The sequence below is a fragment of the Leucoraja erinacea genome, chromosome 9 (assembly GCF_028641065.1).
Source record: "Leucoraja erinacea ecotype New England chromosome 9, Leri_hhj_1, whole genome shotgun sequence".
Taxonomy (NCBI): domain Eukaryota; kingdom Metazoa; phylum Chordata; class Chondrichthyes; order Rajiformes; family Rajidae; genus Leucoraja; species Leucoraja erinaceus.
Genome location: NC_073385.1, coordinates 64,184,123 through 64,195,619, shown reverse-complemented (window position 1 = coordinate 64,195,619; position 11,497 = coordinate 64,184,123). Strand labels below are relative to the sequence as shown.

Sequence of the window (11,497 nt, the reverse complement as noted above, 5' to 3'; positions counted from 1 at the left end):
TGCCAAGCTTGTAGCGTCATACCCAAGAAGACTTGAGGCTGTAATCGCTGCCAAAGGTGCCTCAACATAGTACTGAGTAAAGGGTCTGAATACGGAGTTTAGATTCGTTTATTGTCATTCAGATCTTTTGGTCTGAACAAAATTTTATTCCCGTGCAGTCATAGATATAATTTAAAAAATGACAAAAACACACAATCAACACAAATTTAACATCCACCACAGTGAGTTCACCAAACACCTCCTCACTGTGGTGGAAGGCAAAATCTTAAAGTCTCTGTCACTTCCCTCTTTGTTCTCCCTCTGCGCCCAGGCGACGGTTCAAACTCCGTGGGTGGTCGCTGCCTCCGCCACAGCTCTGAGGCCGAGTTGGGTCTCCGCTGCCGCTGCTGCTGCCGCCGCTACAGCTTCGGTGCCGAGTCGGGTCTCCGCCGCTGCTGCCGCTGCTACAGCTCTGATGCCGCCAGCTCCGCCATTAGGCCTCGGCGCAGACGGAGACGGGGAATACGACCGAAGAAAAAGTCGCATCCCCCGAAGGAAGAGACCAAAGCATGTTTCTCCCACCCCACCCACACACATACACACACAACTTAATAAAACAAAATTAACTAAAACATGACAAGGAACAAAACAAAAGAAAAAAAACAGACGGACTGCAGGTGGGCCACAGCTGTTAAGCCAGCGCCGCCATCTTGAGTTTTTGGTCTCCTTATGTAAATGTGATATTTCAGTTATTTCTTTTTAATTACTTTGCAAAAATTTCTAAACACCTGTTTTCGCTTTTTTATTATGGGGTATTGTGTGTAGATTGATGATGAAAAGAGTGAATTTAATCCATTTTAGAATAAGGCTGTAACGTAACAAAATGTGGAAAAAGTGAAGGGGTCTGAATACTTCCTGAATGCACTGTATGTCAACCCGACCATCCCAGGAATTAACCTGGTGAACCTATGCTGCACTCCCTCAATAGCAAGAATGCCCTTCCTCAAGTAAGGAGACCAAAATTAATAATAATAATAATAAATACTTTATTGATCCCCTCAGGGAAATTCAGAAGAAATTCAGAAAACTGCACACAATACTCCAGGTGTGGTCGCTCATACACTGCAGTAGGACCTCCTTGCTCCTATACTCAAATCCCCTTGCTATGAAGTCCAACATGTACTGCATTCAATGCTCTTTTTATGATCCCCTCTATTATGGAAGAACCAAATGCATTGACCGACCAGTTTGCAGAACAGTTTCATTGAATGTAATGTGTGCCCTTAAACGTCATCTCATCCCCACCCCTTGATGGTTATGTCTTTGGTCTTACACTGTTCCATCAAGTCCCAACATAACCTCAAGGCATGCTATAGCCCTCAGGGCTCAACATTGAATTCAACAATTTCAGATAACCAGCCTTTCTATTAGACCAGACAGATCTGCTGAAATTTCATTCTGAAACTTTCATGAGGAAATCCATTTTCCCTCTCCACAGATGCTGCCTAGCCATGTATTTCCAGCAACTCTGAAATGAAAGATTTCTACAACCTACTGTTTTTCATCTTGTGCTTTGAGTAAGTTTATTTCTCCCCTCCTCTGCATAGGTACTCATTCGTTTTTTATTTACGTCTCTTCTGAACAAATTTGAAATGTTCCGCTCCCTCACTCAGTCTGCATTTTCACCACTAGTGTCATTTACTCTACCACAGCCATTTACTTTCTTCTCTTTCTGAAAGTTAAAACACATTCATCTCTAACTTTTCCGAGTTCTGATGGAAGATCATTAATTTGGATAATTTGCTCAATTGCTTTCTCACAGATTCTGCCTAAGGTGTGTCGTATTTCCAGTACAGGTACACAACCTTTTATCCGAAATTCCGGAAACCGAAAAGCTCAGAAAACCGGACATTTTTTCCAGGATGTCGTCTGCACACCAAAGCTCGCGTTTGGCACCAAACTTGACCCGAAACGACCCACGGTCAACCCAGGTCTGTACTACTGTAGCTACTTAACATCTGTAAATCATTGCTTAAATGTTAGTCAGTTAGTTTGGAGGTCTTTTATGTGGTTGGGGTGGAGGGGGGGAGGGGGGTTGTGGCCGCCGACTCCCAACATCGCGGAGCTGGGGCTGCGGGCGTCCGGCAGCGGGCGGCGCTGGATTCAGAGCGCCGCGGAGCCAGGGATCGAGTTCGCCGGGGTCGGATCTCCAACTGGCGAGGCCTGAGGGCTACGAGTGCCCCGGTCTCCGGTCTCCAGGGAGGAGGCAGCCGCTCCAGACTTTCCCAGCCGCTGAGGAATTGTTTCACCCGATGCTGGAGTTCACGGCAAGAGGGCCCTGAAAATCATCAGACTGGCTACTGAATGTAAGTATATTTTCATGTGTTTAGCTTAGTTTGAGCCAGTTTATGTTTAAAGTTTTACTTAATGTTTTGTCTTTTTAAAAAAAATTATTTATTCGGGGGATTCAAGAATCCCCGAGCTAGGCCACCTAGCCCCGCTAGGGTGACAAGAGAGCGCTACCTCCCTCACCGAGTAACTGCCGGGATCGAGGCACAAACTCGTGACCTTTGCGGCCACGAGCCGAGCACTCTACCACTGAGCCACTGTAATGCTTTATCTAAAAAACGTTAAAATCTACGTTAAAAATCTTCCATTCCGAAATCCGAAAAATTCCGATACCTGAAAAATGTCTGGTCCCAAGGCTTTCGGATAAAAGGTTGTGCCCCTGTACTCTGTTTTTATTTCAGGTCTCCAGCATTTGCAGTTTCTTTATTTTTTTTTTATTATTGTGAGTGCTTCCAACATATTGTTAGCACCCATGTGCCAGGCCTCACTTTCCATGAGGATGATGATGTTCCTGGAGCTCCGTCGGGAAAACTGTTTAAACTTCCACCAGCACTGGATGGGGCCAGACTGCAGAGCTGGGTGTGAGATCTCTCAGCCCTGACTGTGCTGACTTTCTGCTTTGTGTGCATGTATCCTGTACTATATTCTCACCAAGTTGATAGCTCAGGCTGCTCTCAGGAGTGCTTTCTGCACTTCTCATTGAACCAGGCATGATGCCCTGACTTTGTGCAATGGTGGAGTGAGTGCCGTCTGGGTCATCAGGTTACAGATTGGGATGGGGAACATTTCTGATGCTGATGGACGACGGCGCCCTGTTCTGAGTTGGCAGATCTGTTCTCAGCCTGTCCTATATATGTAGCAATGTTACAAAATTTTGAGATTTAAAAAATCAAGTCTGCAATTTATCCCATCAGATAAAGCATAACAATAAGTTTAATTTGACACCTAATTCACTTTCATATCTCAAGTAATAATACTCATACTCGGAAATTAGCATCTTGTTCCCTATTGATTTTCTATGGACATAACAAAAAAGCTGTGATCGAGGACAGTCAAAAGCCCATAACCTTCTTAAAAATTTAGAGAACTGAATGAAATTTTCAGTTATCATAGATTGAACCATTCTGAAACAAATATAAAATAATCTTACTTGGAGGACCTGAAATTAAAGCATATAATTAATTAGTTACCCAATTGTAGTAATTTCAAACTTCAATTACTAGATCTAAACATCTATCCATTTCTTAATAAATGATTAACATTTTTAAATTGTCTAAGTGTCCAAATAATATTCACAAATAATTCACAATCAAACATGATTTTTAAATCTCATTTACATCAATTTATAGGCCAAATGGAAGGAATTTAGTGTTCAATTGCTGTAAATTAAAGTCAATTTAAATCGGCTTTCTAGTGGGTTCCTGTGAACGTGCTGGTTTAGAACGTTCACATTGCAGTGGATTTGTGCCCTCAAATGCCCAGAAAAATACTGCGGGATATAAAGAGCCCAAAACGAACTATTCGCTATAGAAAACTTTATATACAGGGTTCTTAAGAAGCCCCTTTTAATGTAAAAATAAGGTACATACCTTTAATTGTTTTCTTTATAAAACCCTGGGGCTGCGAGAGGTCGCGGGTTTAGAGAGTGATTTTTAAACTACTATAACTATTATACAAGGCCATAAAAACTAATAATACCTTTTGCGACGGGGTCTTTCAGCGATTTTCCGTTAATGATTTACTAGGCTGAACATTTTCGATTGCAACAGCCTAGTAAAAATTGCGTTTTAAACCCGCCCCCTCTAAACAGCGCCAAAATCACACACACGGGGCTGGGACAGATTCTCAGCCACGATTCAGGTAGGTTTTGTAACATACCTAATATATGAAGATCATAGTGCTACATCATGTAACGGAGCATGTGGAACAAGCTTCCGTCTCCCCAACATCAGTGCAATGGTTACTCCCGTCTGTGCTACCAGCTCAGACAAGTTAAATTGCAAACTGGCAGCCTTGTACTTTATTCTATCACATGGTGCTTTCACAGAAACATTAGCCAAAATTGTATTAAAGTGTCAATTATTTGTACGTGAACTCCTTTGCTCAGAATTTCAACCATGTATCAAAAATAGATGCTGCTGTAAATAATCCCTTATTAGGAATACAGAAATATTTTGAGATTGGATCAGCATTGGATATTTTGATGCTTTGCCTGAAAAGTGAACTAATTCATGGATTAATTCATCAGCATAAAATCCTGTTTATTATGTTGTTTGCTGTGGAATTAGCCATCCAGAGAAGCCCACGGCAATAGTAGAAAAACAATTCACATTATTAAGCATTTCAAAGGGTTATATTTATTAAACATTCCTAATAAAAGATACACACACTTCACAATATGCATAATCAATTGAAATGCAACATTAAGTAGAATGCACATAGCATTTTTTTCTAGCATTCAAATGCTACATAAATTCTTAATATACCAATCAGAGCTGAAAACTAGTGAAAGCTGCATCAATGGCAACTGAAAAAGTAATCATTCTACTGATCTTTAGTTTTTATCAATAAATCTTTTTTTCAAAATTACCTTTAAACAATATATCGATTTTCATCAATAGGTACGTAACTGGTACCCAGGCCTCTGCATTGTACCTCGACAATGGAGAGGGTGTGCTTGGTATTTTTCCTTTCTCCAAGATTATGTTGCTTTCTTTGTACGTATGAGTTCGATTCACCATGCTGCATGTGAGGTAGTGTGAACATAACTGTGATCCATCATACGGCAACACAATTTTCAATATAATGCACAGCTATTGCCTTGTTTCAACATTTTATAAATAGTTTTATTGAAATATAAAGAACTGTGTGAAGCATTTTAACATTTGAAAGAAAAACTACCACAGGCAGCTTTAAACAGAAAACGATTGAGTTTTAGTAACTTCATGGAATTTGAAATTCATTTCAAAATAAACTAATTCTGACACAGATATTAATTGTTTAAATATATCAACAGCAAACTATGCTTTAGCATATACCTTAGTAACCAGTTTCTCTGGATTCACTTTATCCTAATTGTTGCTGATCCAAGAGTAATAAAATGTCAACTTTATTTATTCAATTGGAAATTTCAAATAATTGATACGACCAAAATGTGTGAACTAAGAAACATATTAACATTGCATCAAACTAACTTCCTAGCCCTTATTGAATTTAGAAACATCATCTTCTTACCTCCTCCATGTTGCATTAGTGGCCCCTCTTTCAATCCAACTTGCAGGGTCGAATGGGGTCACACAGTAAGCTTGGTCTCTATGCTTGTGAAGAATAGTAATCGTGGATGAAAGCTGGGAAGCCTGCATGATTGCAGTCCTAAGTCCCTTCACCAAGCGCAGTCCATCACACAACAGCCATTATAAAAACACTGTACATTTTGCTCCTCGAGAGGACAAAATGTTGAGAATGCTACAATGATAACCTTATCTCGCATGTCTAAAGTCTAAGATCCGTCTGTTTTGAGGCATCATGCCCTGACCTCAGTGTGGTTCCCTCACAATTACAAATCAGGAATAGCTCACGCATGAGGTATAAGCTACCCTCTTAATATCTGTGCCAGTTTTCAGCTTTCAACTTCTCTGACCAGAGGCAGTGTTTTCATCAGGCTGGTGAGACATTCCAGGTTCTCATACTAAGATATTTAACCCCTACTCCTGACTTCAGAATCTGAAGTTGCATTTTGTGCCAAAAGTTGCAGTGATAGATATCATTTTTTTAAATTGTATTCTAAATATGGACCTAACTTCATCCTGCCACCTAATTGAAAAACTGCTGGTCATAAGAAACAACAGGATATATTAAACTTATTGAAATATTACAATGTAACATTTGAAATATTATATCAACATTGTTGCTTCTACTGTAATTGTTTTATTCCTAAATAAACTTGGAAGGAGGATGGAAACCAAAAGTGTTTGTTTAACCCTATTAAGAGCCAAGCAAAAATAACATTCAATGTCGCATAAATAGAGGATTCGGTATAATTAGGATGGTACAGAGTAATCACCCCAGCAATCCGTTTAGACAATACTTGTCACTGCTCCTGAAGGCATTTCTCTTCTGGAACTTTTTCAAAGTACACCTGCCTGAGTAAAACAGTGTAAAAAACTGTCAGACTCAGATAATCCCAAGCATTTTGTAACCCTTTTAGATTCTGTTTAAACTCCTTCGATTGCAAAACATTTATACATTATGTATTTCCTAAATGTTTGTCAAATCGACCTAGAATAAATGCAATTTTCTGCATTGCTTTCTAAATACTAATCAGAAGTATTTCAACTCAATTTGGTTGATGAGACAAGAATTTGAGAATCGCCGTTCACATCAATGTTATCCCACAGCATTTAGTTGAAACCAGAAGAGCCCAGAGATTTAACAATATTTCCATTAAATTCAATGTCGGGAAGTTAATTCTATTCACAAAGACCATTGTTAGTCTAACATTCTGTCAAGTATTATCTTTTCTGCGGCAATCTTAAACAAATGTAGCCCATTCACACAAAATCCAAATAAAATTAATGAGTCAATAGAACTTAAACGCCTAAGTAAGCAAGTTGCTAGAAATAAAATTGTAGAGTAATAAATAAATGATATAAAAGCAAATTAAATTAATGCAGACATTTTGCTTCCTAATATTTGCGATTTCGCTGGCAGAAGGCTGTAGTGATGCATGATAGTGGTAAAAAACTGAAACCCGTGGTTTATACACTGCAATAGAGATGCTATCAATAACTTATTGAGGTGAAAAGTGGACCCTGGAAACTGAGTACGTTGACTTCTTGAATTATATAACTGCTTCAGTATGGGATTTATTTCATTTTTCTTCAACCTGAAAAAGAAAGGAACAAGAAGGATAACATTAATTAGTAAACTGTTTTTTCACAAACATAGAATTCGACCAGTCACAAATCATGTGATCATATCACCTGCTCATCACTTTAATTTAGAATACTTTGAGTAACCTGTGTGGCTATTCTTCCAATGTAGACAATAGACAATAAACAATAGGTGCAGGAGTAGGCCATTCAGACCTTTGAACCAGCACCGCCATTCAATGTGATCTTGCCTGATCATCTCCAATCAGTACCCCGTTCCTGCCTTGTAATGTAATAGAGTAGAGTACTCTCAGTGACGGAAAATTATCCAGTGTTACGCAACATTAGCTTGGATTTTATTTCTTAAGACAGCACAGTTGTACAGCAGTAGAGTTGCTGCCATGCAGCGCCAGAAACTGGGGTTTGATCCTGACTGTGGGTGCTGTCTGTACGAAGTTTGTACGTTCTCCCTGTGACCGGTGTGGTTTTCTCTGGTCTGGTCTCCGTACCGGTTCGTAGGTCAAATGGCTTCTGTATATTGTCCCTAGTGTGTAGGATAGAACTAGTGTACGGGTGATCACTGGTCGGCATGGATTCGGTGGGCCGAAGGGCCTGTTTCCACACTGCACACATGATTTTGGCACTTTAGAAAGCAGTTTTATTACCGTCAAAAAAGTTCAGAAGTAAAACTAAAGATGTTGTGATTGCAAAAGCATGTACAACTTAGTATTAAGGGTAAGACAGTAAACAGCCAGCAAGAATAACAACACTATACTATTAAGCAATGCCTAAGACAATTCTGACATTAAGCAGTCAGCTCTCAGCAAATTTAGAAATGACATTAAAGTGATCATAAAAAAATTATGCCATTTCATACGATACGATAGAACTTTATTTATCCCAGGAGGGAAATTGGTCTACCAACAGTCTTAGAACACACACAATGTATTCAAGCGAGAGAGCTAGATGTAACTCTTAGGGCAAATGGAATCAAGGGATATGGGGGAAAAGCAGGAACAGGGTATTGATTCTGGATGATCAGCCGTGATCATATTGAATGGCGGTGCTGGCTCGAATGGCCTACTCCTGCATCTACGTTCTATGTTTCTATACATGAAACATGAAATTAAAGGGACGAGTGGAAATGATTGGGGATGTGCAAAGATTGGGGAGGAGGGGGGGGGGAAGTCAGTCTACCCCACAACAGAAGGGGGAGTAGTTGTACAGTTTGATAGCCACAGGGAAGAAGGATCTCCTGTGGCTTTCTGTCCTGCATCTTGGTGGAACCAGTCTGTTGCTGAAGATGCTCCTCAGGTTGACCAGTGTGTCATGGAGAGGGTGAGCTGTATTGTCTAAGATGCTCCACAGTTTGAGGAGCAACCTCCCCTCCAAGGCCACCTCCCATTAATCTAACTCCACCCCCAAGACGGGGCCAGCTTTCCTGATGAGTTTGTTAATCCCGTTGGCATTCGCGGCCTTTGCCCTGCTGCCCCAGCACATGACAGCAAAGAAGATGGCACTGGCCACCACCGATTGGTAGAACATCTGCAGCATCTCACTGCAGATGTTGAAGGATGGAGCTTTCTCAAAAAGTACAGCCGGCTCTGTCCCTTCTTGTACATGGCTTCAGTGTTTCTGGACCAGTCCAGATTACTATCCAGGTCCACTCCAAGGTTTTGTATTCCCTGTTCCCTGTACATCCACACCATTGATGGAGACAGGGGACAGTGGTGTTCCTCTCCTCCTAATGTCCACCACTGTCTCCTTATGAATACCATTCATTACTATTGATAACATCTTACAAATAAAGGAGAATTAGAGAACGGAATATGCTTTCTAGACTATGGGTGGTTCTTTGAAGTGATACAATGGAAACGTCAATCAAGAGAGTAGTGTCAGAGATAGTCCAGGTGAATTTGAGGGCAGGGTTAGTTACAAAAGTTAGTCGTAAAGTTAATAATGGGTGCAGGAGGCAGTCCTGATGCAAGTGTGGATGTAGCAGTGAAAGAGTTGGGGGAGGTGCCAGTGCATGGGACGGTGTTCGACATACTGTAACTGGAAAAAAGGGCAGGCATTAACCTTTAACTTGGAGAAAATTAGAGTGTTCAAAAGAGATTTCATAAATTTTGTTAAAGAGGTATTTGCAGATGCTGGAGAATCGAAGGTTACACCAGAAAGCTGGAGAAGGAAATTGTGTGCAGCAGCACTATGGAGCGAAGGAAATAGGCAACGTTTCGGGCCGAAACCCTTCTTCAGACTGATCGGGGGCGGGGGTGGGTGGGGACAAGAAAGGGAAAAGGAGGATAGCCGGAAGGCTGGAGCTGGAGGGTGGGAAAGACAGCAGGGGAGCTGTCTCCTCCCCTTCCTCAGCTCCCCTGCTGTCTCCTCCCACCCTCCAGCCTTCCGGCTACTCCTCCTTTGCATCTTGTCCCCACCCACCCCCACCCCTGAGGTCTGAAGAAGGGTTTCGGCCCGAAAGTTGCCTATTTCCTTTGTTAAAGATGCTGGCACCCGCTGAGTTCTCCAGCTTTCCTGTGGAACTTTCATAAATTTTGGTTGGGCCTGTTTGGAGATTGTGTGCAGTTCTGGTCACGCCAAAAGGTAGGGAAGCTGTTTTGGACAGAGTGCAGAATAGTTTTTTCAGAGAGTTCCTGTGATTCAAGTCCATAGGTTTCTGAAAGTGTCAATCCAAGTAGCTAGTGGTAAAGATAGAGTATGGTGTATGCCATCATTGCAGGAGCCTTGACTAAGATCTTTGCATCTTTAGCCACAGGCGAGGTCACCGAGAACTGGCGAGTAGCTAATGTTCCTTTGTTAAAGAAGGGAAGTACAGAGGATCCAGGGAATTATAGGCCTGTGAGCCTCACGTCAATGGTAGGGAAGCTGCTGGAGAGGATACTTCCTGATAGGATTTACTCCTATTTGGTAGAAAATTGGTTCATTAGGGGCAATCAGCATGGCTTTGTACATGGCAGGTCGTATCTTGTTAACTTGATCGAGTTTATAGACGAAGGTGATCGATGTGGGTTGTGGTGGAAGGACTGGAGGTCTGTGACAAGTGGAGTTTACTTTAGACTTTTAGACTTTAGAGATACAGCAGGGAAACAGGCCCTTCAGCACACCAAGTCCGCACTGACCAGCGATCACCCCGTACACTAACATTATCCGACAATTTTAGGGACAATTTTACCAAAGTCAATTATACTACAAACCTTTGGAGTGTGGGTGGAAACCGGAAGCCGGAGTACTTGGAGAAAACTCATGCGGTCACAGGGAGAATGTTTAAAATCAATGCAGATAACACTCGTCATCAGGATCAAACCAAAGTTTTTGGCATGCCTGCTGACCTTGTCCTACTTATTTGCAAAGTCTGTGGATTTGGGAGAATTTGTTCAAGTACCCAGGATGAGGAAATGTAGTGCATTTTGTAGATGGCACACGTTGCAGTCACTGGTGGTGGATGGAATTAATGTTTAGCATGAGCTCATGTAACTTGGATGTTGAGCTACTTGAAGGTTGTTAGTGCCACATTCGTCTGGTCAAGTGGACATTATTTCATCACGGTCTTGTCTTGTGGCTTGTAGATGCTGGAAAGGCTGAGAGGTGATAGAAAGAGAGTTAACTCTATTAGATACCCAGCCTCTGATCTGCTTTTGTCTCCACAGTATTTTGTTCCATCGAGTCGCTGGCCAATGGTGCTGCCCAGGTGAAGTGCTTGGTAATGGCAAGGCCATTGCATATCAATGTTAGATGGTTAGACCCTCTCTCTTGGACATTGTCAGCATGTGAGGTGAAACTTGCCAATTATCAAACTATGCCTCGGTCTTGCTGCATGCACGCCGGGCCAAATATCAGCTAGTTTTGTGTGTGGGAGATCATGTCTTAGGAATTTGATTTTTTGAAGAAATAACCAAGAGGATTGATGAGGGCAGGGCTATAGACATTGTCTATATGGAATTCAAGGCCTTTCTTGGTTTCTTGTATCTTGGTTTCTTGGTCCTCCAAAATATTCCAAATGGAATTTAAACTGGTTGAGGGAGGACTTAAGCCAGAAAGGGTTTTTGGGAAGAAAGATAAGGTTCTTTGAAGAAAGATAAGGTTCTGCATGGTAGGCTGCTCTGGTAGTCTAGATTGCATAAGATTCAGGGAGAACTAACTAACTGCATACGCTGTCTTCACAGTAGCACACCGAGCGAGGTGGTGGAAAGTTTCAAACTGGAAGTCTATGCCTAGTGGTTTGTCTCAGGGTCGGTGCTAAGCCCATTGCTGTTTATGGCTTGGATCAATAATTTAGATGA

General features: G+C 41.5%; 1 protein-coding gene across 5 annotated transcripts in view; it reads right to left on the bottom strand.

The window, feature by feature from the left end:
- Positions 1–4,612: 4,612 nt before the first annotated feature.
- LOC129700488 (uncharacterized) overlaps positions 4,613–11,497 on the bottom strand; it is a 203,993-nt gene continuing 197,108 nt past the window's right edge. For 3 of the 5 annotated variants that reach the window (XM_055641022.1, XM_055641018.1, XM_055641019.1), the window contains exon 14: positions 4,614–7,213. In XM_055641022.1, coding sequence (XP_055496997.1) covers positions 7,199–7,213 — 15 coding nt within the window. In that variant the 3' untranslated portion in view covers positions 4,614–7,198. Of the gene's footprint in view, positions 7,214–11,497 lie in introns of all 5 variants that reach the window. The other 2 variants (XM_055641021.1, XM_055641020.1) reach the window with 2 other exon arrangements.